This window comes from Budorcas taxicolor, chromosome 5 (genome assembly GCF_023091745.1).
Source record: "Budorcas taxicolor isolate Tak-1 chromosome 5, Takin1.1, whole genome shotgun sequence".
Classification (NCBI taxonomy): Eukaryota; Metazoa; Chordata; class Mammalia; order Artiodactyla; family Bovidae; genus Budorcas; species Budorcas taxicolor.
In genome coordinates this window covers 109,015,643-109,043,621 of record NC_068914.1, presented here as the reverse complement: position 1 = coordinate 109,043,621, position 27,979 = coordinate 109,015,643, and the positions used below count along the sequence as shown (strand labels likewise).

Genomic DNA, 27,979 nt, shown 5'->3' with positions numbered 1-27,979 from the left:
GCGATGGCCAGAGGTCAAGCTCTGCCTGCCACCTCCACCTCTCGTATCACCTACTCCTGGCTCCGCTCAGGGACAGTGGCTCCCTGATGCTCTAGTCAGGCACTTGCATGGAGCCCCAGCACTCATGTCTCCCCCAGGGGCCCCGACATCCCCATGGCTTACTCCCTCACTGCTTCTGTGATTCTGCTCACATGTCCCCTTCTTCGTAAGGACTCCCCTAGTTAAAAATCCTATTGTTCCCAACCTCCAGACTCGCCCTATCCCAACTTTACTACTGTCCAACAGGCTACATATTTTAAAATATGCAGTTGTTTATTTTGTTTAGTGTCTCTTCTTGCTAGTGTGTTAGCTCCATGAAGGCAGGGGATTTTGTGTCATATACTGTGTCTCCCAGTGCCTAGAATAGGGTCTGGTATATGAGAAAAGCAATAACTATTTATTGAATGAAGTAAATGAACAAATATATTTTTAAAAGCATGGAGATAAATTGGATTAGACTCCGGAAATGGAAGCAAACTACAAGATTTTCAAACGGCCTGATCTTTAGAAGGGGCGCTAAGCTGAATGGCTCTGAGAAATGGCCCTGTGTTACGACTCAAATAAAAATAAACTGAAGAGACCAAAAACTGAATTGTCTGGTATATAGTGAAGGACCACAGCAGAGTTCGCTAAATGTGTAAAGCTGAGAAAGATGGTGAAAGAAGCAGAAATGTATATGCGGGAACCACTGTGCAATGTCATGCGACTGACATTATCTACCCACAATACTCTGTGATACTATAAATCTACATGCACAGTACAATACCTTTTACAAAGATGAATCATCTTTAAAGACTGTATCTGAAATGTTCTTATTTTAACTGAAGTATTTAAATCGATAATAAATTTGCTATGTGAATACAGCTCAGGTGAAAAATAGACCCAACATTTCACAAACACAGAAGCCTTTATATCTGATTCATCATTAAGCTGAATGGAAGGTAGGCCTACTCACAACACTAAGTTCTTCACACGTTCCACAGGAACCAAACGAAGAAGTTCGGAAGATTCTTCCAAACCTAGCAGAGTATTTACAGCTTGACAAAGAACAAATAAGTTTCCTAAAGGCAGAAAAACAGGAGAGACCACATTATTTATTTCTTTGATACAATAACTATCATAGAGTTCCTAAATTAAAGTGAATCTGTGCCTTCTGAAGGATTTTCTGTCAAATGTCAGAATATAACAGAAAGGAACTGAAAGAGGTTTCAAGTCTTTAACTTTCTTAAGAGAAAAATATATTCAGAAATAGAGTAAAAATGTATGTTTCCTTCAACTGAGATGAGAAAATTCAATGGTTCTACTGACTGGCATTATCAAAATTAGAACTTTTGAGGAGAACAGACTTAGACTTTCTAAAAGCTAAGAAATTGTCTTTGTATAAAACTCAAGTTGATTTTATGACTCCAATTTATAAGAAATCACACAATCCACTCCATTTATGTTAGTTAGATAATCATCTAATCCTAGATCAAAGGTTGGCAAACTATGACCCACAAGTCAGATTTTGTAGGTAGTCTGGTTTTTTATGGGCAACAAAATGAGAATGCTTTTCCCATTTTTAAAAGGTTGTTTAAAACAACAAATAAACAGAATATGCCACAAAGACTGAAGACTGAACGTGGCCCACAAAAGCTAAAATCTTGACCGTGTGGTCCTTTACACAAAAAAAAGGCTGACCTCTGCTCTAGCCTTAGAACAAGGCTATCCAACAGAACTTTCCGCAACGGTAGAAATGCTCTATACATGTGCCAATGTGTAGCCACAATCCCATATGGCAGTCACTAGCCACACGTGGCTACAGAGCACTGGAAATTCTCTAAACATGTCTGCTTAGTGTCTAAACAGATACTAAACACAGAACCTAGTACATTAATATTTAAATGAGTGACTACCATATATACAGATTAGGAACAAAAAATACTGAGCTAGAATAAAACAAAATACCTTTTATTTTTTAATTGTATCAAAATTTTAATACTTACCTTCTTTTGATCAAAATGCCTACTTTTAAACTGCTGTTATCAGGGAGTAGGGAGAGATGGACACGTATACAACAGGAATGGTGTTTGGGACAGGGCAATCTAATTCTGCCTGGATGAGTTGAAGGCCTTCTTAGAGATACTGTGCTGGAGTTGCTTTGAAAGCTACGAGTTCACCGAATGATGACAGACCCAGAAAGGACTCCAGGCAGTAGGGACACATACATAAGAGCAGCTGGAGGGGGTACAAGAGAGTGTCTTGCCCAGAATAAGTAAATGCTGGGGGACAAGTATACACTGGGGCTGGACTGGGCATAGAAGATGCGAATAAGACACAAGCTGGTACTCGAAGTTGTATCTCATTTCTTTGACAGTAGTAGCATTCTGCTGCTTTACCTTTGGACTCAGGCAAATGTTCAGACCATCCTGACCTGGTCACCACATTACGAGGTGGTAACCTCGTAATTACATCTCAGCTTCTTTCTTCCCTATTTACACTCGGGGGGGTTCTGCCAGAATATAATGACGGTACTATTCTCTGGTACCCATGTGTTTACAGCTCCTCTGGGTGTGCCAGGAAAGACAGACAAGAGAACAAATGGTGATTGTAACTGACCTTTTCCAAAGCTCCCTCTGTCAACAGTCATGAAGAGGGACTCGATGAAGCCGGTGACTAGTGGTGTCACCTTCTCCTTCTCCAGGGGCCTGTCCAAGAAGTGGAGAGAAAAAGGGAAACACTCAAACTGGCATGCAACAACTTTCTCATGAAATAGCAAAAAAATGACTACTAAATATTTTCATCAGTTTGCTAAAATACTTTTCACAATTAAACACAGTCGATTTTCTCACCTAATATGAGGTAACACGACAAGGGCTGCCCAAGAACATGAAAGGTAAGTAGTATCTTGATTCGGGGGTGACTGAATTATAGATAAAAGATGGTCCAACACCGAGATCTGTTCCTTTCCTCCCTTGGATTTCGTCGTCTTCTGCCTTATATAGGATCTGAAAGAAGAAAAGATGAATACTTAAAATAAGAAAAGGAGGTAACTGCTTTTGCCCTCTGAGGCTCGAAATAAAATTGGTTCCTCCACTGATACTATGTATAAAATAGACAACTAGTGAGAACCTACTGTATAGCATAAGGAACTCTACTCAGCACTCTGTGGTGACCTAATTAGGAAAGAAAACCAAAAAAGAGGGAATATATGTACACATACAGCTGATTCACTTTGCTGTACAGCAGAAACTAACAACACTGTGAAACTATACTTCAATTAATTTCTAAAAATTGGTTCCTTTCCATGTGTGGAGATTAGCAGGGAGGAGGGAATTGGTGCTGATGGTTGAATACAAATAACTAAACAAATATGACTCATTCACTGATTTTCAGTGGCAAGGTTTTTCAAACCCGTTGGTTCTGCTTTCTTTTTCTATTTTAATTTGCTTTATAACTTGCAAAGCAAGTCTCTTCCAGTTTTAGGTATTATTTCTGAATTTGAACTACTGATGGACAAGTGTTAAAGGTAATTTATTGTATGAACTGACTTCTTCCATCCCCCTCTTTCCTTTTTAACATGATAAAATGATTAAGGGGCTTTCCTGGTGGCTCAGACAGTATTAGAAGTTACTTCCTCTGCTGCTTTAATCTGGTGTTTACTCAATGATATTTTCTGACATGACACTCAGTTTTAGGTACCTGTTACTTTGGCAGTATTCTTGTTTACCAATGAACTCTACCTCAGTCTTATTTCAAACACAGAATCTAACAGAAAGAAAAGTCAAAGAAACAATAAATAAAATGATCTATTATAATTTATCCTTCCATGACCAGTCTGGTAAACTTGTTATGAAACTGAAGTAGAATATCAGGTTTTCATTCCTATACCTTTTAATCTTTAAAGTTAATGAAAAAGTTGCACTCTGTTTTGTTTCATACTTATCAGGACACTGAATGCTTGGAAACTACGGTAGATAAAAATCAAGTTAATTTGATTGGTAATTTCTAAAAGTTGTTTTAGAACTTGTTTATACAGTCTTTCTAGTACTAACCATGACTCATAATCTGCAAGAAATCTTACAAACAAAAAAAAAAATGAGATGCTTTATAAAGGTAAGTCATTAGTTGCTATGTCATCCCCCTGCTTTATCACACCTGCCAATGAGCTCCTCCGATAAAATCCATAATTCTTACGTCATCCTGTAAGGCCCTGGGTGATCGACCTTGTCTCCTCCTCTCACTTCCTCTACTTCCACTCTCTTCCTTTCTCGATGCTCTTTACCTGCACAAGCTTTCCTTTAGTTCCTCAAACATACACGCTTATTCCAATCCTACGGTCTTTGCAGGAACTCTCCTCTCTGTCTGGAAAACCTTTCACCCAGCCTTTCTCTGCCAGGCTGGATCCTTCTACCATTACAATTGGACCAAAAGTCCCCTCTCCAGACAGGACTAGTGCTGTTCTCTATCTACTCTCTCTCGACACCCTGTTTTATTTTTCCTTTATCACTATCTAAAATTATCCTATTTACCTGCCTCACAAGCTTGCCCCACAGAGAGTGTCATCTCCTCCAAAGAAGCCCTTTTTCATTATTATATCCCAGTGCCTAGAACAGTACCTGATATGATAAGTATCTGTCAAATGACAGAATACATTTATCTTCTGAAGACTCTTTTCACACCTATTATCTTCTTTAACTTCCACTATAAATTTGTGGATGAAGTGTGACCAGAAATATTCAGACAAAGACAAGTTATTCTACAGGGTGACAGAAATTTTCTTAATGATGGAAGTTTTCTTACAGAAAGAAAACACAGAACCTGTGGCACTTGCTTTAAGTTAATATGCTTCCATTTATTAGGAATGATAATTTCTATTTGAAAAATAGTAAGCAGAATCCTTTCAAATAACTACATAAACTTTGCTTTAACTTCCAAAGAGTATGTATCATTTTTAATAAAACTGAGAAAGTAATCCACAGCCCTTTTAACAATTCAAACAATGCAAAAGTGTATAATCTAAAAGCTAACAATCACTTCTTTCTTCCTCTTACCATCCTTCTGACATAAATAAAGGTAACTGTTTTGTGTATCTTTAGGGAGTTGTCAAGTCTCTCCAAACTGACCTTTAGATTTAATATAATTCAAAACAAAATCCCAGCAAGGATTTTTTTGTAGACATAGGCAAGTTTCTTCTAAAATTTATACAGAAAAAAGGACCAGGAATAGATGAAGTAATTTTGAAAGTGAAGAACACAGTGGAAGGATTTAAGATTTCCTAATTAATTTTACTGTAGTAATAAGACAGTGTGGCATCAGAGGAGAAGAGACACATAGATCAGTGGAACAGAAAAGACAGCCAGAAAGTCCCACACATTAATGTCCAGTTGATTTTTGACACAGATGCAAAAGTAGTTCAATGAGAAAGAATAGCCTTTTCAACAAATGTTGCCAGAGCAGTCGACATTTAGAGGCAAAAAAGGAAACTTGATCTAAACTTCACACCTTATAGAAAAATTAACTCAAAATGGATCATGGACTTAAATGTAAAACATAAAATGATTAAGACTTTAAGAAAAATAGGAGGAAATACTTGAGAACTATAGCTAGGAAAAAAGTTCTTAGACTCGACATCAAAAGCATTATCCATAAAAGGAAAAGTTGATAAACTGGACCTCATCAAAATTTAAAACTTCTGATCTGTGAAAAATCTTAAGTGAAGGAAGATAAGCTACAGACTTGGAGAAAATACTTGCAAAGCAGGTGAAAGGATTTACATCAGAATATATAAAGCATTCTTGAAACTCAACAAGAAAGAAACAATCAAGTTAGAAAATGGATCAAGGAAATGAACATATATTTCACTAAAGACGATATGCAGATGGCAAATAAGCATATCAACATCCTTAGCCACTAGGGAAATGCAAATTAAAACCACCATAAGATATTACTACAGCCTATCGGACTGGCAAAACCAAAAAATTAGTGATAATATCAAATGCTGGTGAGGATGCAGAGAAACTGGATCACCTATACTGCTGGTGGGAATATAAAACCGCACTACCACTCTGCAAAACTACTTGACAGCTTATCAACCTGAACATGCCCTTATCATATCATCCAACAAGTCTGCTTTTAGGCATTTATCTCAGAGAAATGGAAAGCTATGTACATGAATGTTAATAAGAGCATTATTCATAATAGCCAAAAACTAGGAATGGCATAAATATCTTTCAACAAGTGAATGACTAAACAGACTGCTCCATCCATTACCTTGGAATACTACTCAGGAACAACACACAGAAAAATGTTAAAAAAAATAACGGGTTACTGATGCACAAAACTTAGATAGGTCTCAAGGGAATTATGTTGTGTGAAAAAGTCAATCTCCAACGCTGTACAGTATAATTTCATGTATATAGTATTCTTGAAATGACAAAAGTGTAAAAACAGAGTGTAAGATTAGTAGTTGCCAAGAGTTTGGGTTGGAATGCAGAGCCGCAGGGTGACTGTGGTACTGAAAGTAGCACCAGAGATCCTTGCAGTGAGGGAACAGCTCTGTATCTTGACTCTGGTGGTGGTTGTGAACAGACATGAGATAAACCTGCACAGAACTACATATCCGTGTACATTTACACACACAGATGAGTGATGTAAAACTGGTAAATCTGAATAAGGTTGGTGGATTGTACTAATGTCAATTTTCTGGTTGTGATATTGAAATAAGTTTATGTAAGATGTTGCCACTGGGGGGAAACTACAGGAAAGGTATATGGAACCTCTCTGTTCTGTTTATTATGACCAGACGTGAATATACAATCGTTTTAAAATAAAAGGTTAAGAAAATTAATAGTAACTTCTTTCTTCCGCTTACCATCTTCCTGAAGTTAACAACTTAACCTGTTTTTGTACCATTCCACATGTGTTCCTATGCTTATATGTACTTTTGATTCTAACTTTACAAAATGTCATGGTATTAGATGTACTCTCCTACAACTTATTTTTTTCATGTAACAATATATCAGAGACATTTTTCCAGTTAATACATGTAGATCTTCAGTTTTTACAATATTCTGAATGCATTATTTTTAAATGGGTAACCATACCGAGAATGTAAGAAATTAGGATTTTAGAACTTACCCCACCGTCTGCTGGGAGAAAAGCAGAGGGTACTTCTCAATCGCCATGGAGCCAGCGGTGGGAGGTGCTGCTTTGTTAAGAATGAGCTTGGCCAAAATGGCCAGAGCTTCATCTCTGACTGCAGCATCATTCGTCAGGAAGCAATTCTCAATATACACGAGAAAGCTGGGTAGGAAAAGCTAAAAATAAAAAAGGAAATCACACTTATTAACAGATGTAAATTTCAGAACATCTAATGAAGAGAATATCCTAACACTTCCACAAAGAAAAAGAGATCATAAACAAAGATACCAGATCTCTCCACAGGAGCAAAGGAGGCAAGAAGACAATGGAGCAAGGCCTGAAAAACTGAGGAAGAATCTAAAATGCTATACCTGGGGTACTGGCAGTGTAGAGTGAGGAGACAAGACACTTTCAGACGTACTAAAGCTCAAAATTTTACTACCGTTCACCTTTTCTCAGCAACCTCTGGAGAATGTGTTTCATCAAAATAAGAAAGTAAACTACAATGTAAGAATGCAAGCTATTGCAAGAGAAAGACATGGGACCCAGGAAATGGGCAAGTCCCAGCATGGCATCTGTGCAGTGGGCAGAGAAAGCAACCCGTTCAGAGTTAAACGGCTCTGGGAAGACCATCTCCAGAAGAGGAAAGATCTGTTAAATGATCTGCTAGTTTGCTGTGTGAAAGGCATTCTACGAGGCTGCTGGAAGGCTCGCTGACGAACAATTTTAAAGAAGCAATTTCCAGTTTTTAAAAAATGAGGCAACTGGAAAAAATGAAAGGGTATACAAAAAAGGAAATGTAAATATAAAATACTCCTTGCTTATAAGAAGTACTGAATACGACCTCAACCAAAATTTGTGATGTTAACTCTCTACTGAGAAGAGTAGTATAAAAGAAAAAGAATCCACCTACTCTGGAGGAAGCCTACAGATGAGGACTAAAATTAATGTCAAGGAAAAGCAGTATATTCAGGTGATTTAAAAATATAAAGTAAATATTAGAAAAAAAAATAGCTAAAAAAAAATCATTAGGTGTGCTTGTTCCTGGTGAGGAAAATGGGGTGGGAATTAAAACTTTTTTTAGCCCTGTGTGACCTTTCAAACTACATGCATAGGATACTCTGATAAAAATAAATTATTAAAAAAAAAAAAAAAGACCAAAAGGAACAGAGAAGGAAAAGATGCAGCTGCCAAGAAAATGAGAGGGCTATAAAGGGTCCTCACTGGGCAGGAAAGAACAGAGCTAGGACATGTCTAAAGAAGTGGTGTTTTTTTTTTTTTTGAGACAACCAAAAATATATATTATTAAAGACTAAAGGGGAAAACAAGAGAAGAGATAGACTTCTATGCAGTACATAGTAGGATCACCAGTTTTAAGGAGTGGCAAATGTTCGATGGGGGTGAGGGGAAAAGATAAACTCAGGATTTGACGACACACTGTGTAAGTGAAAAGTGTAAGTGTTTGCCACTCAGTTGTGTCCAACTCTTTGCGACCCCAAGGACTATAGCAAGCCAGGCTCTTCTGTCCGTGGGATTCTCCAGGCTACTGGAGTGGGTAGCCATTCCCTTCTCCAGGGGATCTTCCCAACCCAGGGACTGAACACAGGCCTTCCACACAGCAGGTAGATTCTTTACCTTCTAGGCCACCACTACAGGCTGTAACTTCCTAAAAGATTACTAAAACCAAATTGGTTACCTATTATAACTGAAAATGCTTAGCATGTGGAATAAAGTTTCACATGTGACCTAGAACTGGAATACAATTGCTTCAAAAAAAAGAATTAAAAACATCAAATCCTTTTCCTTTCAAAACACAAAAATCACAGGATTTTTTAAATTGGTTATTTTCATCATGACAGAGTCAAATCCAAGACTTAATAATCTCACTCACCTGCTCAAACTGCTTCATACCAAACATGACTTCTGAAAAATCCAAAATTAAGCGTCTTTCAAAGTTGCTTTCAAAAATCTGTGGCAAAGAATACTAATGTAAGTACAAAGAGAGTACTCTCCCATTCCTGAAAATAAAAACATCCCAAATCTTCAAGGCCCTCTAGCTTGCAAGGAGGAAGTAGTGGGATGCTCAATACAAGTTAAAGTAGTCATGGGAAGCAAGAAGAACTGGATTGCTGAGTCTGCCACTGCCAGGTGTGAGCCCAGGCACTGGGCCCCCCTCCACAGGAAAGGAACTACTAAAGTAAAGGAATGGTGGGCACACTCCCACCAGCATTCTAAGTGCTCAGCCTTCTCCAAAGGGACTTACAGATTCGAAGGGCACTGTACGTCCAGTGATTAACACAGGTGCTCTAAGACCTGCTCATTCTTTCCCAGCTACACAGAAACATAAAAGGGCAAGCAACACTTTATACCTTCTTTATAACTTTACACTGCTGCCCTACAAAGAACCTAACTGATTTTTACTTTCAATCCCACCTCCCTCCAATTCATCTTCTTAACTCACTAAGATGCCAATCTCATTCATTTCCCCGTTTATCGTTTTTTCAGGACCCTCCACTACTTGCAGAGGGAAAAAATCCAACCTAATTTTTCAAAGCCAAGCAGAGCCTTACTGATATATATCACACTTCCTGTGCCCACAGCCCATACATTTTTGAACACATCTTTGTTGTTCTCTCTCCTAGAGTTTTTAATTCGTTCTCTGACTGGCAGACTGATATTTAACCTTTAAGGACTATCCAAAATATAAGTCCGTTGAAAAGCGTTTACTGTTCCACAATCCCAGACAGAATTAACCTTTAAGTTTCAGTTCAGTTCAGTTGCTCAGTCGTGTCCAACTCTTTGCGACCCCATGAACTGCGGCACGCCAGGCCTCCCTGTCCATCACCAACTCCCAGAGTTCAATGTGACACAAATGCTGACAGACTGATTCAACAGATTTTAACTATATACTACCAAGACGCTCAGAGGTTAAAGCGTCTGCCTGCAATGCAGGAGACCTGGGTTCGAACCCTGGGTTGGGAATATTTCCTGGAGAAGGAAATGGCAACCCACTCCAGTATTCTTGCCTGGAGAATCCCATGGACAGAGGAGCCTGGTGGGCTACAGTTCACGGGGTCGCAAAGAGTCGGACATGACTGAGCGACTTCACTTTCACCAAGACACCACCTCCCTAACAAAAAAATCACAGGCAAAAAAACCACAAAAAACTGTTCATCCTACCATATCTAGTCCATAGCCTACACTGGGTTAAGTAAATATTTGTTCAGGTGAATATTTGCTGAGCAGATTTAGCTTTTATCACATTTGTTTTATTTCCAATACAGCATGTGATTCACATCTCCTTAACAAGATTATAAATTCCCTGAAGGCAGAGCCTTTGCCAGGCTTCACTGGTATTCCCCTAAAGGCTTACTCAGTGCTAAACATAATATTAACTACTCGATTAATATTTGCTGAAGTAAATTACTTTTTCTATGGTTTCTCTGATGAGGGTCTCTGGCAAGGAAACATTTTCGCCTAGGATCAAAGCAGAAACTACATCCAAGAGTGTCTCCCGGCAAGATGTAGAGAGATGGGCTGTTTGTAATGTTTGAGACAAGACCTGTAAAACAAAAGGGAAAACAATGAACACTTAGCAGTCAGCTTCTAACAAACATGTTCTAAGCAAACTAAGTTGGGAACTTACTTTACAAACATCAACAGGTTTGGTTATCTTTGATCCATTTCCATGTTTTACAAGTATCAAGTATGTTTCTAACAACCTTTTAATCTGTTCAGAACTTTCACCACAGTTAGTTTCAGTTACTTTTGTACGTAGGTCCAGGAGTGATTCCTGCAAACGAAGAATTTAAGAGAGAAAAACTATCAACTATCAAACTCATCTGTTAATGAAAATATTATGTGAAGCCACTCAAATTTTCACAATCTTTTGCTTTGAAAGAAAAAGACACCTTTACTTGGAGTCACTAATGCTAACCATGAATGTTACTCCCATCCAAGTACTAACCAGGGCTGACCCTGCTTAGCTTCTGAGATCAGATGAGATTGGGTGAGTTCAGGGTGGTGTGGCCACAGACATAACCAACAACGTTTCTGAGTGCACTGTTTCAAGTTCTTAACAAGTATTTCCTCACCATCCGCACAAGTAGAGAATACTATTACTCTTAGTCACCAGATGAAAAGAATGAGGACTAGACACTTAAATGACTTTCCCAAGTCACAGGAGCAGTAAGTGGCGAAGAGGCCATGTGGCTCCGAAGCCTGTGCTCTTAACCACTACACTCTACTGCATGCCTCTCAAGATACTGAAAGCAAGTAAAAGTATCAGCACGGGGGGAGAGGGAAGGAAAATCCCAGGAAGTGTGTAAAATTATGGTAACAACAATTATAGAATATAATCTCCAGCAGCAATCCGCTGAGCTAAGAACAACAGCAATCAACTCCTGCACTCCTAGTTACACACAAATACTTAAAAACCACAACTCACCTGCAAACATTCAAAGAATATTCCAAAATGTTCCTTGTAGATATAGAGTGCAGCGGATTTGACCATGTTTTTGAGTGTTTCTCCAACTAAAATCCACGGAAGTTGAGCTTCTGTTTCTGTAACTGGTCCGAGCTTTTGCAAAATTAGCTTTATTGCCTGTGGAAATCCAAGAGTCAAGAAAATGAATGCGTACACTCTTAGTCTCAAGTACTACACTGTTCTTTCCACTCTTGATTATTCTCCACTCTGATCAAGCTATCTTAAAATCTGATTCAGGATAATCAAGGATATGACAGTTCTGGTGGTTAACTATGTGTCCCAAAACAATTTCAAAACTAGGATTAGGAATTTTATCATACAACTGCCCACCCCCCACCACCCTCACTCACTGATCAATTTGTCTTACCTTCCAGCATGCAGGATGAAAAAGAGAGCAGTGATTTTTCACATGAGGAATACCTAATAACCCAGGGCCTATATTAGGTAAGCACTGCTTTTAAAGCCCTAATGCTCCCCAAATGTTTTCTATTTATTCTACATAATCCTCTCTCTGAATCACCTGTGTATATCTCATCCATTTCCTTTTTAATCCTTTTCACAAAGACTCAAGGAACTCCTCTAGCTTATTTACCTTCTCTGTGCAAGAGTGAAACATATTTCTAACTCCTTTGCACATTTCAAAGAGCAACTGTCCAACGCCTTCTACTTTTTCTGGATGTTCATCAAGATCAAGAAACATTAAATTGAAAAGTGCATTTTTATCAGAAACCTAAAACACAAAATGCAAATGGAAAACTGCATTTACAACATAAACATATCCAAAAGAAGAATTACTATTTGCTATTCTACAGATTTATATTTAAATGTAATAAGGAAAAAAATTCTGAAAAGAGACACTTGCAATGACTTCAAACTACTGCGAGAGTACAGTAACATTTTTAATGTTACACAGAAGTGATTAATTCATTGGTATAATATGAAGGTATGTACCAAGAAAAACTATATAAGGCAACATTCTATCATTTATGAGTATGAAAGAAATTTAATAGCAATGATTTTATTATAAAAACTCTTATAAAAACAAAAACAAATGAGACTATACAACCAGTTGCTTACAGGAAACTATTATAAAAATCCCTGTTAATCTCACTGCTCATGTACAGACTGACGTGAATTAGACAATGTATATACACCACGTAATAATAAAAGAAACAACCAAATTATTTCACATTAGTAAGCAAAAACAACAATGATGAGATAACCTCAAAACAGTAACTGGTTTCCATTTATATATATATATATGTCAGTCCATAATAACCATATTATAAAAGATATTGCCTTCTGTTCATCAGATTCTTGAGAATTAATGAGCAATAAACATATAATTATCAAACTAACCTTTCTCATCAAAAAAGTAAAGCTTTCAGCAGCAAAATTTCTTATATGTAGCTTTTTATGAGCCAGAAGTGTACTATACATGCTATAAATGAGAAAATAAGATGTTTAATTAATCATTTTAATAAAGATGCATTAATAGTACATGTCAATTATGTTCTTAACACTATGCAAGGAATGCAAGGAAGGTATAATAAAATGAGCAGTTTAAAATCTCATTTGATTACATGACACTCACATGTCAAATGGAAGACTGACGGTAACAGACATTAAAAATTCTAGGACTGGCTGTTGTCAGTATCAGTACAAACTGCCTGGACTTCCCTGGTGGAGTAGTGGATAAAGAATCTGCCTGCCAAAGTTGGGGACATGGGTTCGATTTCTGATCCTGGAAGATTCCACGTTCTATGGAGCAACTGAGCCCCTGTGCCGCAACTCCTGAAGCCCATGCACCTACAGCCTGGGCTCCACGCACTGAAACTAGACAGCAGCGCCTGTTTGCCACAACTGGAGAAAGCTTGTGTGCAATAACGAAGAGCCAGCGTAGCCAAAAACTAAAAAAATAAAAACCTCCCTTGACCAAAAGATAAAAACTTAACACAACTTAAACGCTAAAAACTATCACTGTAGAAGAGGATCACTCTTCTGAGGGGCTTCGAGCACACAGTTGTTTCCACAGAGGAAATCTTACGTTCGACAAGCGCATATTGCTTGTGCTCTCAAAGTGATACAGATGGGGAGCAGGACTGACTGCAGAAGGGCATGAGAAATCTTCTGGAGATGAGGGAAACATTCTTAAACTGGATTGTGGTGATCGTTGCATAACTTTATAAATTTACTAAATAGCACTGAATTATATACAAAATAAAATTTTAAAGCTAAAAAAAAAAGAGGAAAAAAAGAAAAATGTGTATGAGAGAAAAGGGTTACCTGTATATATTGGACATGTCTTTCACCATCAGTCTCCAAAGGTACTTGTACAGGTATGACAGAGAGGTGAAAGCCCATTCTAACAACTCCGTGTCCTGAGTCTCCAGGATTGAGGTGATGGTCAGAAAAAAATCCTGAAAATGGGGATAGAAGTCTGTCTGCAGATCTCGTGCCAACTGTACAACCAAACTGGATGAAAAAAATAAAGAAGGTAATTGATTCTGAGACATGAAGATTAAAAACCGAACACTACAAATCTAGTTCACAAATGATAACCAATCGCCTATGATGAAAAGGTTAATTGAACCTTCTAAACCAAGTCTCAAAAGAAGTATAAAATTTTTCATGTTTTAAGAGTTGAGCAAAGAAATCAGGCTAGAGCAAGAAGATACACTATCACAAGTTACGGTCAATCGTTCCAAAACTGTCAAAACTCAGGTTCTTATAAAAGTAGAGAAAGCAAAAGAGTATATATCCTTAAGATTCTGCTTTACAGTAATATACCAATATTTTAATCTAACAACAACAACAAAGGTAAATTCTTGCTTCTACATTACAAACACTAGATCTAAAGCACATGTAGCTATAAAGCAACCTTTCTTAAAATTCAGATAAATGTTGTCACCTTTCTCTCAACATGCTACTTACTCCAAAAGGGGCTGATAGGCGTAACTGTTCTTGATTTGCAAGTGCGTCTTCAAACTCTGAACTATCTCATTTTGATGGTACACCAGCTGATTGAATGACTGGCATTTGTCAATAACCTCTTTGTAAAATTTCCCTGGGTAGAGGAAAAAAAAAAAAGTTCTACTTTTCCATCACACCACTCTTTAGCTGTTTTGACCATATTCAGTGCAAATGACAGGTGAATAAAATAGAAACAAAACAGAAAATACCAAAGTGTTCTGTCAGGTTCAATTCTCTCCACTTCAGCAGACCCTCAAAAAAGTAGGTTTCAACTTCCTGCCAAGATTAAAGCAGTCCATCAATTAGACAACTCAAAGAAAAACTATAGTCAAGGTAAATAAGAATAAAGATACAATAATATTTTAAGACAATGATAGACAAGAGTTGAAAAAAATCCTCTTCGTTTTTTTTTTTTTAGAAAAGGGCATTAACTAACACACCTTAAAAAGCAATCAGGTATACAATATGGGCAGCAAATTTAAACATATGCAATAGTCACATTTTTTTAAAAAATTTATTTTTTTCGCAATTTTAAGCCAGGAAAAATGTTGACTCTTACAGTTCTTTCATTCTGCTTTTGGAAAAATGAATTGCTACACTATCTGCCAGAAGTAATCTGGCATTTCTATTAAAATTAAAAACAGGTATGTCCTTTAACCCAGTGATTCCATTTTTGGAGATTTTCTTATAAAATTTGTGATTTTATAAGTATAAAGATGTTCATTCAGCTTTATTGTTGGGGGGGCGGCGGGGGGAAATAGAAAAAAGCCTAAATATCCAACAATAGGAAAATGGTTGGCATATACCGCATGGTCTACACATAGTAAGATATACCACGTGTCAAAAATTATATCTATTACTGAATTAGAAGGATGTTGAAAGTATTCTTTCAAAGTGAGAAAACCAGGTTTTATAGTGAGGAATATGGTAGGAACCAATTTTTCTTAAGAGGAAAAAAAGAAAACCTCTTTAAGTGTTCGCACATATTTATATGAAACTAAAGTTCTTACTTAGATGACTACCAAATCATCAAAAATGGTTGCCCTGACTCCAGTTGTGCTCTTTCCTCCACATTAAAGCCAAAGAGATCTAAAACTTACACTTGGATCATGTCACACACTCCCCTGCCTTATAATCCTAGAATGATCTCCCATAGTTTCAGGATAAATTCAAACTTAGCTGGATATGAAGGTTTTCATGGTCCTTAATTATCTCTTCAGCATTATCTTCCACCAGCTACCGCTTTCACCCATTCACAGTTACCATCAACACAAACATCCCACATCCAATTATAAGCATACCAAAATGCTCTGCAGGTTCTTGAATGTGACATGCTCTCTTTAGCCTCTATTCCTTTATAAAGGTTTCTTCCTCAGCCTGAATCAGCCTTTCCTGCTTTCTTTGCCATGCTAAAACCCGCAGAAACAAGACTCAATTCATGTAACACTTGTCTACTTAGTCTTTTTTGACACCTCACTTTACACCCCTAAAGAATCTTGGTTAGGCTCCCTTCACTGTGAGCTCCCAAAGCATTATGTGCCTACCTAGATAACATCACTTAGCTGAATTCACATATTACAGGCAAGGCATTCAAAATGACAGTGAGCAGAGCCTGACTAGAGTCAAGGGAAAAGCTGTAAAAACTGAGGTTGAATCCCAAGTTGATGCATGTTATAAAAATTATGGCAGAGAAATGATGCAGTGATTTTTAAATAGAGTTATGGCTGAATTATAGCATGGTCAGAAACGGAAAAAAGTTATATGGTCAAGCCCCCCTTTTTTTAAATAAAGGAGGAAACTAAGCCCCAGTAAAGTAACTTGCTCAAAATCTCTTTAAAACTGTAGTTTCAGGAATACAGATCTGCAGCGGGGCTCAGAATGCACAAGGGAAGGAAGAGACTGGAGTCAGAGGCCACCTGAGAATCCAGTCAATTTTCTAACATCATCCAATAGAACTTTTGCAATGATGAAACTGTTCCATATCTGCATTTGGTCAACGTGGTAGCAACTGGCCACATATAGCTACTGAGCACTAGAATTTTTTATTTAATTCTATCTAATCTGTCAAGTGTGGCTACTGTTTGAGACAGCACAGGTCTAATGCATTTCAGGTTCATAAAAGAATGGCTTGAGAAATAATTCAAGTCTCAGACTGAAAAACCAACTATGAGTACTTGAAGATCAGCTAATTTAACATTCTCTTACCTCATCATAGCTTGCAGTTCTATCAATTCGGTGAATAATGTCGATATTCACATTCCCCAGTCGCTCAGCAAATGTAAGAAACTGAAGGGGAGGAGTATATTTAAAATACATTATCATTTTATACGTTTCACATCTTGAATATCTGTTTTAGTGCTATATAATCACGTTGACAATTTCCTTGTGAAAGTATAAAGTTTAAAGCTTCCATACGCCACCTCATGTTCTATCATTAGAAATGATAAGCTTTACTTTCAATTTCAGACTTGTATTTTCAATCAATCATAAAATGTATAACTGAGTTTTACAACTAGAAGTAGACATCACTGATGAATCACAGAAGACAACTTTAAACAAACTGAATGAGCGTTAAACAAATGCACTGCACTACTATAGGAAGAAAATGAAATATTTCTATATTTGCAAAATGTTTAAAATCAAATTCCCATGCTAAACTGTGTTAAAAGACAGCAATGTGGCCTCGCTAGATCTACTGCTAGGTTTCATTCATACCCTACTGCAAGCACAGAATCTGGCGAAGTCGTTTCACCAACTGTATTTTTAAACATACACAGACCTACGGTTGTGGAGTAACAAAGAAACCCTCTAGAAACAAACAGAAAGGGGTGTTATCAGCCAGAAGCTGTAAGTCACTTACCTCCTCCACCGACCCGCCTCCCCAATTCGATTTTCAACGACAAAAGAGCAAAAAAAAAAAAAAAAATCCTAACCGGTTAGTCTGTGATACTGAATTGGTTGTCTGGAGTTCCGGCTTCCTTCCCCATCCCATTATTTATTACGCTAGGAGAGAGGAAAACTCGTTTGCCAGAGCCTCCGGACAAGAGACTCTCGCTTGGTCCGGAGCACGGTACTCCTAGAATCCCGCTCAGAATCAGGCCCACCGGCAAGTTCCCTCGCTCACCCGGTACGTGTTCTCGGTCTTGTGGGAAATCGGCTTTGGCTTCATGGCTGCAGAGGGGCAGCGGCCCGCGAAGATCTCGGGAAGGGTCGAAGGGATGCTACAGGCTGTAGAGAAAGAAAACTGGTTCACACACTTGGGCTCCCACGTAAGTAGACTGTCTCACGTGCGGCTCGAGTTAGTGGGAGCCGCCATGTTGGAGACGGGGAGGAGCCTAGGTGCATCACGTGAACGGAAGTAGCGGACGGAGCAGGAGCGCCAGTCCCAGAGCCTTCTGGGAACGGCGGAGTGTCTGAGTGAGTAGGTGAGTGTGGAAGTTTATCAGCTGTCTTGAGCGAAGGTTTATAAGAGAAATGTGCGTATCGTAAAAGAAAACACGCCCGTCGTCATTAACAGCTGACCATCACTAACCCTCACTATGTGCCCTACACCAAGCAAAGTTCTTTACCTTCATGGTTTCACAGTAAAGCGCATTGTGACCGTTCAGTTCAGTTCAGTCGCTCAGTCGCGTCCGACTCCTCGCGACCCCGTGATGATTCGAAATGAGGTACATATTTTTAAGTCTCTTCGGCCTACGAAGAAAGCAAGGATTAGCAACTGATAAGTGGCAGTCTGGCAGAGGTCACTCAGCTTCCAAGTCTGATATTCTTAACCTGCCTGCCAACGCAGGAGATGTAAGAGACGCGGGTTCAATCCCTGGGTTGGGAAGATCGCCTGGAGAAGGGCATGGCAACCTACTCCAGTATTCTTGCCTGAAGAATGCGATGGACAGAGAAGTCTGCTGCTACTGCTAAGTCGCTTCAGTCGTGTCCGACTCTGTGCGACCCCATAGATGGCAGCCCACCAGGCTCCCCTGTCCCTGGGACTAAAGTGAAAAGTGAAAGTGAAGTCGCTCAGTCATGTCTGACTCCCCACGACCCCCTGGACCGCAGCCCACCGGGCTCCTCCGTCCATGGGAGTTTCCAGGCAAGAGTATTGGAGTGGGGTGCCATTGCCTTCTCCCACAGAGAAGTCTGGAGGGCTACTAGTCTGTAGGGTCGCAAAGAGTTGGACAGAACTGAAGCGACTTAGCACGCACACATCGCACAGTAACTCATGGTTTCATGCACAACCAATTAGCTTTTTGTTATTTTCTTACCAGTTTTATGTCCTGTTGTTAAACATAATTATATGAATAGGTGTGTGTGTGTGTGTGTGTGTGTGTGTGTGTGTGTGTGTGAGAGAGAGAGAGAGAGAGAGAGAGAGAGAGAGGTTTTTTCACTTCATTCAATATTTCTGGAGAGTCTGCTATGGCCCGTGCTCTGTTCTGTTTGAACTGTGGTGTTGGAGAAGACTCTTGAGAGTCCCTTGGATTGCAAGGACCTCAAAACAGTCAATCCTAAAGGAAATCAACCCTGAATATTCATTGGAGCTGAAGCTTAGATTCTCTGGCCACCTGATGCAAAGAACTGACTCAGAAAAGACCCTGATTCTGGGAAAGATTGAAGGCAGGAGGAAAAGGGAACAGCAGAGGATGAGGTGGTTGGATAGCATGCCTACTGGGTGGACATACCTTTGAGCAAGCTCAGGGAGTTGGTAGTGGACAGGGGAGTTGGTGATGGACAGGGAAGCCTCGTGTGCTGCAATCCATGGGGTAGCAAAGAGTCAGACACGACTGAGCTGAACTGAATAATATTACTATTAATAATAATTTTGTTTGGAAATGTTTATTCTGGTGTGCTTACATCGTAAATACCCAAGGAGAGATATTCAGTAGACAAACTGAATATATTCCTGCTTAGTCATGTATGGATGTGGTAGTTGGACTGTGAAGAAAGCTGAGTGCCGAAGAATTGATGCTTTTGAACTGTGGTGTTGGAGAAGACTCTTGAGAGTCCTTGGACTGCAAGGAGATCCAACCAGTCCATTCTGAAGGAGATCAGCCCTGGGTGTTCCTTGGAAGGAATGATGCTAAAGCTGAAACTCCAGTACTTTGGCCACCTCATGCAAAGAGTTGACTCATTGGAAAAGACTTGATGCTGGGAGGGATTGGGGGCAAGAGGAGAAGGGGATGACAGAGAATGAGATGGCTGGATGGCATCACTGACTCAATGGACATGAGTTTGAGTGAACTCCAGGAGTTGGTGATGGACAGGGAGGCCTGGCGTGCTGCAATTCATGGAGTCGCAAAGAGTTGGACACGACTGAGTGACTGAACTGAACTGAATGCTCAGTGTAGAGGTCAGGGCTGGAGGTGTGACTTAAATACATTTAACTGAAAGTGTGAAGTTATTTAAAACCATGGAACTGAATAAGATGATTTAGGGAGAGAGTGATGTAAAGGAGAAGGAAGAAGAGAAGAGAACCGAAGTTGAGCAATAGAATTCTCCAACACTTAGCAGCAGCCAGAAGGGTGACAGGAAAGAGAGTCATTGACAGAAACGGACTAGTCTTGGCCTAGAAGCAGAGCCAGTCACCAACTGTAGTGAAAACTGAGGAGAGAGAAGTAGCTGCTGGATCTGACAAGGTTATGGTCACTGGTGACCTTGAGAAGTACTGTCCAGTGTGGAGGAAAGGAAGGAAAGGAAGTGAGCAAAATATGTATGGTGAAGAAATAAAGTCGATATTGTACTTTTATATTGTTACTGATATTACATGTTTTTCCATGTTGTCACAGGGTTGTAAAAAATAATTTTTAATGTCTCCATAACGTATGAGACTTTTAAAAAAAGTTTTTATAGGAATATGCTTGATTTACAATGTTGCATTAGTTTCAGGTGAGTAACAAAGTGAATCAGTTCTACATGTACTCACTCTTTTTAAAATTCTTTCCCTCTATAGTCAATTACTTCCCTAGTGGCTCAGAGGTTAAAGCGTCTGCCTCCAATGTGGGAGACCCGGGTTCGATCCCTGGGTGAGGAAGATCCCTTGCAGAAGGAAATGGTAACCCACTCCAGTATTCTTGCCTGGAGAATCCCATGGATGGAGAAGCCTGGTAAGCTACAGTCCATGGGGTCGCAAAGAGTCGGACACAACTGAGCAACTTCACCTGCACCTTCACCTTGATAGTCAATTACAGAGTATTGAGTAGAGTTTCCTGTGCTATTGAGTTTTACTTTTTAATAATAAAATATAGAAGCACCCAATGTTTGGCTGGCTTCCAGTAGGCTAATTGACTTTTTTTTCTGTAGGTGGTTGTTCACTTTGCTGGATCACAGATTCTTTAAGGAAGTCTAAGAAAGTTGTAGATTTTCTCTTCAGAAAAATGCTAATAAGCTCATTCACACTAAAATGCATAGATGATTTCAAAGAGTTAGAAGTCTGCAGTTACCTGAGGGTAAGAGCCCATACTCTAAGCAATGTTCCCAACCTATTCTTAAAATTATCCCCAGATAATTGTGTCCTTTTCCTTCTCTTATTTAGTTTTTGAAATGAAGTTAATGGGACAATAAGGAGTGGAGAGAAACATGAAAATCAGAAAGCTGACACTTGCAAGTTGTATATTGCATTATTACTCCTTATATGATCCTTATATATTAGCAGCTCTGGTTGAACTGTTTATTAATACACCATAGTGTTTAAGAGCATAGATGCTAGAACCAGTTTACCTGGATTTCATTGAATCCTAGCTCTGCCATTTATTCCTGGTGTGGTTTGGGGGAAAGTTACCCTCTCTGAGCATCAATTCCTTCTATGTAAAATGGAGCTAACAAAAAGTATGTACTTCATAGGGAGTGTTGTGCAGAGTTAAGAAGCTAATGGATGAAAGGTACCAGGTACCATAACTGCATAACCTTTCACAAGTTACCTAACCTACCTGAGACCCAACTTCCTGACCTATTAAAAAGAAGTGACATTAATAATGATACCATTTTTAAAAGGAATTGTATTGGCACAGAGGATGGACTAAATGTTTACTGAATGGATAAATGGTCTACTATCTTCTACTTGACAAGTTCCTTAAGGACAGAAACCATGGACTTTTTCAGCTTTGTATCACTAACGCATCCCCTGAACTTGAGGTTAATGAGTGTTTGTTGAATTAACAAAGTGTACATTTTGTTTAGCCCTGACAAACTCAAGAGTAATGTAACTTCCTACATTGAACATGGTTTGTGTCACAGGATTTTTAACATTTCTTCCAAAGCTGTTTCTTAGGTTCTATGGAATAGCCAAAGCAGCCCTGAAAAGCACCACTGTTTACTTGGGAATCTGCTTTCCCCCAGCTATTGCCCTCTATGCCAATGTCTTCAATACCCAATGCCATCCTCTGTTCCCTTTTACCACAATGGTTCTGCCTGCCCCATCCCTTCCAGCCAGTTCATTTAGACAAATTCTTTCATTTCTTCTTTCATAAGCTTGATTGGGAAGTCTTCGCAATTTTGCTCTTTAATCTTTGTTTCCTCAGTGCCCTCTAATTTAAAGCCCAGGGATTACAAAAGCACAAGGAGTTTGCCTAGCTACATGAACCTAAGTTTACTCATCCACAAATTGAGGGTAATACTAGTGCCCCTCATGGAGTTGTTCTGAAGAGTCAGTAACCTAATACTTTGGTTATCAAATTGTGGTCCCCAACCAGCAACATCAACTCTGCATGGGAACTCGTTAGGTGTGAATTCTGAGGCTTCACCTCAAACCTGTCGAATCAGAAACTGGGGATGAGATATTTTTATTAAGTATTTGCTATTGTCATTATTTTATTCTCCTATCCATATCACCAGGGTAGGTTGTATTATCCTCACTTTAAAGATAAGGGATCTGAAGCTCAGAGGACTTCTAAGCAGTGGAAGGATTTGAATTTGGGTCTTACAGTGTTTTTTTTTGTTTTTTTTTTTTTTTTTACTGCCCCATTTTTTTTTTAACTTTTTACTTTATATTGGAATATAGTTGATTAACAATGCTGTGTTACTTTCTGTACAGCAGAGTAATTGAGCTATACCTATACATGTGTCTATTCTTTTTCGAATTCTTTTACCATTTACCTTGTTGTGTGGTACTGAGCAGAGTTCCCTGTGCTATACAGTAGGTTCTTGTTTTCTATTTTAAATATAGCAGTGCTGACCCACATCTTAAGAGTGTGAACTAGGAGGGACAGACTTAAAGAAATAAATGCATGGATATCGTGGTGGACATTTGTTGATTTCTTGACAGTGTGTGTTCTTTCTTCTTCTGGAAACAACATCCTGATTTTCCTTTCAGGACTCACTCTTCCCTCATTCTCAGTATCTGAAGTTCAGATTAGACACCTACGAGGGCCTGTGTCCTAAGAAGTATTTCTTTGACCAACTAACTGGTTCAGAGGTGAGTGTGTGTCCTAAACTGGACCAAGGGCCCTATCTGGAAGTTTCATTAGAGCTGTTGGGAAAGAGGTGCTTCTTTTTCTTGGATTTTGCAAGATGATAGTAGCCTTAAGCTGTTGGTGGCCATTGTGTGACTTCATGGAGAAGTCCACCTGAGAATGAGTTCTGTGCAAAGTAAATGAGAGAGAGAGAGAGAGAGAGAGAGAGAGAGAGAGAGAGAGAGACAGGGAGAAGGGGTGAGGGAGGGAAGGAGATTAAGATGAGCTTATGTGAGCCAATGGATCCCTCTATCCAGTTCTTGGTCTTTTCAGTTACCCTAGTTCATAGATTCCCTCTTTGTGTGCTTAAATCAATTTTAATTGGGTTCTGTCACTTTCACCCAGTTCAGTTCAGTTCAGTTCAGTCGCTCAGTCGTGTCTGACTCTTTGCGACCCCATGAATCGCAACACGCCAAGCCTCCCTGTCCGTCACCAACTCCCGGAGTTCACTCAGATTCACATCCATCGAGTCAGTGATGCCATCCAGCCATCTCATCCTCTGTCGGCCCCTTCTCCTCCTGCCCCCAATCCCTCCCAGCAAAGTCTTTTCCAATGAGTCAATTCTTTGCATGAGGTGGCCACAGTACTGGAGTTTCAGCTTTAGCATCATTCCTTCCAAAGAAATCCCAGGGCTGATCTCCTTCAGAATGGACTGGTTGGATCTCCTTGCAGTCCAAGGGACTCTCAAGAGTCTTCTCCAACACCACAGTTCAAAAGCATCACACTTAACACATCTGATTTAAGCTTTTTATGTTGCTGATAAATAAGACTGGAAACTTAAGCCTTCCTCTCAATGCAAATGTTTATATGGTGAGTCAGAGTCAAAAAAAAAAAATCAAAGACAAAATCTTGAAAAATAGGAATCAGTGATAGACTGGAAAGAATATCAGACCAGGAGTCATAAAACCTGGTTTCTAATCCTGGGAGGTTCACTCAGCTGTGTGACTTTGTAAAATTAATGCTGCTCTGAAAGAAGTAATGTATACATATATGCTTTGAATGTTCCATTGAAGTCAAATAATTATTAGAGTTTCTCCTTAAACTTCTTACATGTTTACAATGGTACATTTTCAGTTAATTTAGTGGTGGAGGTAGAGAAGGAGATGCTTCTCAGTTTCTGATGTACCGCTCTTTGAATTGGGTGATAGAATACTTTAAAGATACATTTAAAAATACATCTTAAGAGAATGGAAAGGCAAGTCACAAACTGGGAAATATATTTTTAAAACATATATCTGATAAAAGATGTGTATCCAAAATGTGCAGAGAACTCTTATAATTCAGAAATGAACTGAGTTTAAAAATGGGTAAAAGATGTGAACAGACACCTCACCAAAGAAGTTATACAGATAGAAAATAAGTGAATGAAAGATGTTCAACATCATAAGTCATTAGACAGTTGCCTATGTGTTAGATTGACTAAACTGTAAAACAGAGGTCTCCAGCCTCCATACCACAGACCAGTACCAGTCTGTAGCCTGTTAGGAATGGGGCCACACAACAGGAAGTGAGTGGTTGTCTTCCATGAAACCAGTCCCTTGTGCCCAAAAGGTTGGGGACTACTGCTCTAAAATATTGGCAACACTAAATCCTGGGGAGGAGCAACACAAACTCTCATTCATTGCTGGTGGGAATGCACAATGGTACAGCCACTTTGGAAGACAGTTACCTGTTTTTTGTAAAGCTAAACATAGGCTTATCATATGATCCACCTGTCACTCTCCTAGGTATTTATCTAAATGAATTGGAAATTTATGTCCACACAGAAACCTGCATATGGATGTTTATAACAGCTTTACTCATAATTGCCAAAATTTGGACATGTTCAAGATGTCCTTCAATAGGTGAATGTTTGAACAAACTATGGGACATAAATATAGTATTGTTCATTGATAAAATGAAATGAATCTGAAAAAGAATGGATATATGTATATATATGACTGAAGCACTTTGCTATACACCTGAAAATAACACAACATTGTGAATCAACTATACCCCAATATAAAATAAAAATTCAATTAAAAAATGAGCTATCTGGTTTCAAAAAAAAAATGAAAGAAGCTTAAATACATATTGCTAAGTTTAAAAAACCCATTTGAAAAAGCTGCATACTGTGTGACTCCAACTTCATGACATTCTGGAAAAGGCAAAATTATAAAAACAATAAAAAGATTGGTGGTTGCCAGGGGCTGGGAGGAGAGGGCAAATAGGTGAAGCATAGTGGGGTTTAGGGCAGTGAATCTATTTTGTATCATACCATAATGGTGGATACATGACCTTATGCATTTGAGAGTACTCCCAGAACAGTAGAACACAAAGAGTGAACCCTCAGTTAAATAGACTTTCGTTAGTAACAATGTATCAGTCTTGGCTCATCCATTGTAACAAGCATGCCACAGTTAGTTCAGTTCAGTTCAGTCCAGTTGCTCAGTCATGTCTGACTCTTTGCAACCCAATGAATTGCAGCATGCCAGGCCTCCCTGTCCATCACCAACTCCCACTCAAGCTCATGTCCATCAAGTCGGTGATGCCATCCAGCCATCTCATTCTCTGTCGTCCCCTTCTCCTCCTGCCCCCAATCCCTCCCAGCATCAGAGTCTTTTCCAATGAGTCAACTCTTTGCATGAGGTGGCCAAAGTACTGAAGTTTCAGCTTTAGCATCATTCCTTCCAAAGAACACCCTGGACTGATCTCATTTTGAATGGATTGGTTGGATCTCCTTGCAGTCCAAGGGACTCTCAAGAGTCTTCTCCAACACCACAGTTCAAAAGCATCAATTCTTTGGTGCTCAGCTTTCTTCACAGTCCAACTCTCACATCCATACATGACTACTGGAAAAACCATAGCCTTGACTAGACAGACCTTGGTTGGCAAAGTAATGTCTCTGCTTTTCAATATGCTATCTAGGTTGGTCATAACTTTCCTTCCAAGGAGTAAGCGTCTTTTAATTTCATGGCTGCAGTCACCATCTGCAGTGATTTTGGAGCCCCCCAAAATAGTCTGACAGTTTCCACTGTTTCCCCGTCTATTTCCCATGAAGTGATGGGACCAGATGCCGTGATCTTAGTTTTCTGAATGTTGAGTAATGCAATGCAATTAATACTCAGGGACAGACTTCCCTGATGGTCCAGTAGCTAAGACTCTGCACTGCCAGTGCAGGAGGCCCAGGTTTGATCCCTGGTCAGGGAACTAGATCCCACATATTGCAACTAAGAGTTTGCATGCTGCCGCTATTTATAAAAAATACCACGTGCCACAACTGAAAAAGAAAAAGAACCTGCATGCTGCAACAAAAACCAAAGATTTTGCATGCCTGAAAATAAGACCCAGTGTAGCCAAATAAATAAATAAATAAAAATAAAACAAAAAATGGGGGAAATTGTACGGGAAGGAAAAGTTGGCATACCGGAGTTCTCTACGCTTTCTGTTCAAGTTTTCTGTAAACTTAAAGCTGCTCCAAAATAAAGACAATTAACTTAAAAAAAAGTTGCATCTCCTTCTAACTCCTTCTTGTAAACCCAGAGTTCTTTGGAGAACATCATGACTACTTGAGATGGGATCTGGAAAGACAACATCCTGCTCTTGAATCCTGGGAGCTCCAAGAGGAAGTTGGATCAGAATCTCCTTAACACTGGAAACCAAGAAAATCTGGATGTGTGATTCAGAGTGAAAGAGAAGCAAGTGACTCAGAATGCCAGATAGGGAAAAAAGTCTATTTACATACTCGATGAATTTCTATTGAGTGCCAGCTATATGTCAGAAACTGATTTAAAGGCTTAAGAGACAACAGTAAACAGATGAATTCCCTGTCTTCGTGGGGCTCGTGTTCCAGTGCGGGGAAATAAAAAATAAATATGTAAATGATGTTAATCTATAGTAGATCATCAGATGGCAATACATCCTATGGAGATGAATATACCAAGTGGAGAGTATGGCAGAAACTTTTAACTATTCCACAGAATTCATTCCCCTTTTCATTTTTTAGAAACAGAACCCCTATCTCAGCTTTTAACTGATAACATGGCCATGGCATTAGAGTCTGCATTTCCCCTGCCTTCATTTTGCACCTGGATATATAGTGCTGTGACCAAGTTCAGTTCAGTGGAGTATGAGTGGAAGTGTTTTGTGTAACTTTCAGGTCACTAACTGAAGGATAAAGCCACTTTCCTCATATCCTCTCTTTCTCCTTCCAGCTGGCTAGGAGATGACACTGACTGGAGCATCCTTGGAAGCCAACTATGGAAGATGACAGAGCACCCAGATTTAGAGTGCTCAATTACTGACTATTACACAAGAAGGAAGTAAACTAACATAAGCCACTTTGGGTTTAGGTCTCATTTCTGGGTCAGGAAGATCTGTCGGGCTACTTACTCCAGTATTCTTGGTCTTCCCTGGTGGCTCAGCTGGTAAAGAATCCGCCTGCAATGTAGGAGACCTGGGTTCAATCCCTGGTTGGGAAGATCACCTGGAGAAGGAAATGGCTACCCACTCCAGTATTCTGGCCTGGAGAATTCCTTAGACTGCATAGTCCATGGAGTCGCAAAGAGTCGGAGATGACTGAGCAACTTTCACTTTCACTTTCATTGCCGCTTAGCTGGTACTTGATTTGGAGAGCACCAGAGCAAAGTGGGGAGGATTTGCAATGTTGTATAAGGTAATCGGGGAAACAGAAGCATGAAGGAAATAGAGGGAGGGAACCATGGACATGAAGACAATTCCAGGCAGAAGAACAACAAGTGCAAAGGCCCTGAGGCAGTATTGAGCTTCAGTCTGGTCCAGGAATAGCCAGAGGTCTAGCATGTCAGGAACACAGCAAGTAGGAGAGGAAGTCAGAGGGTTGAGGAGCAAGCAGATCGCATATAGCGAGTTATAGGTCATACTAGGAGATTGCTGAAATGGCCTCTTAAGAAAGAGTGGCCAA

General features: G+C 39.3%; 1 protein-coding gene and 1 long non-coding RNA gene across 2 annotated transcripts in view; one reads left to right on the top strand and one right to left on the bottom strand.

The window, feature by feature from the left end:
• The window catches only part of UTP20 (UTP20 small subunit processome component), an 86,999-nt gene extending 69,101 nt beyond the window's left edge, over nucleotides 1-17,898 (bottom strand). The window contains exons 1-15 of the mRNA XM_052640944.1: nucleotides 17,745-17,898; nucleotides 16,826-16,906; nucleotides 14,830-14,896; nucleotides 14,582-14,714; nucleotides 13,934-14,122; nucleotides 13,007-13,088; nucleotides 12,240-12,377; nucleotides 11,609-11,764; nucleotides 10,808-10,954; nucleotides 10,589-10,723; nucleotides 9,053-9,130; nucleotides 7,159-7,337; nucleotides 2,871-3,026; nucleotides 2,638-2,726; nucleotides 995-1,100 (exon numbers count right to left, since the gene is read on the bottom strand). Of these exons, the coding sequence (XP_052496904.1) occupies nucleotides 995-1,100; nucleotides 2,638-2,726; nucleotides 2,871-3,026; nucleotides 7,159-7,337; nucleotides 9,053-9,130; nucleotides 10,589-10,723; nucleotides 10,808-10,954; nucleotides 11,609-11,764; nucleotides 12,240-12,377; nucleotides 13,007-13,088; nucleotides 13,934-14,122; nucleotides 14,582-14,714; nucleotides 14,830-14,896; nucleotides 16,826-16,906; nucleotides 17,745-17,789 (1,781 nt within the window). The 5' untranslated portion in view covers nucleotides 17,790-17,898. The remainder of the gene's footprint in view (nucleotides 1-994; nucleotides 1,101-2,637; nucleotides 2,727-2,870; nucleotides 3,027-7,158; nucleotides 7,338-9,052; nucleotides 9,131-10,588; nucleotides 10,724-10,807; nucleotides 10,955-11,608; nucleotides 11,765-12,239; nucleotides 12,378-13,006; nucleotides 13,089-13,933; nucleotides 14,123-14,581; nucleotides 14,715-14,829; nucleotides 14,897-16,825; nucleotides 16,907-17,744) is intronic.
• A 120-nt stretch (nucleotides 17,899-18,018) lies between these two features.
• Nucleotides 18,019-27,376, top strand: LOC128049035 (uncharacterized). Its single transcript, XR_008199422.1, has 4 exons — nucleotides 18,019-18,045; nucleotides 20,562-20,715; nucleotides 22,920-23,021; nucleotides 27,252-27,376. It is a non-coding gene; the product is annotated as an uncharacterized LOC128049035 (long non-coding RNA).
• The last annotated feature ends 603 nt before the right edge of the window (nucleotides 27,377-27,979 follow it).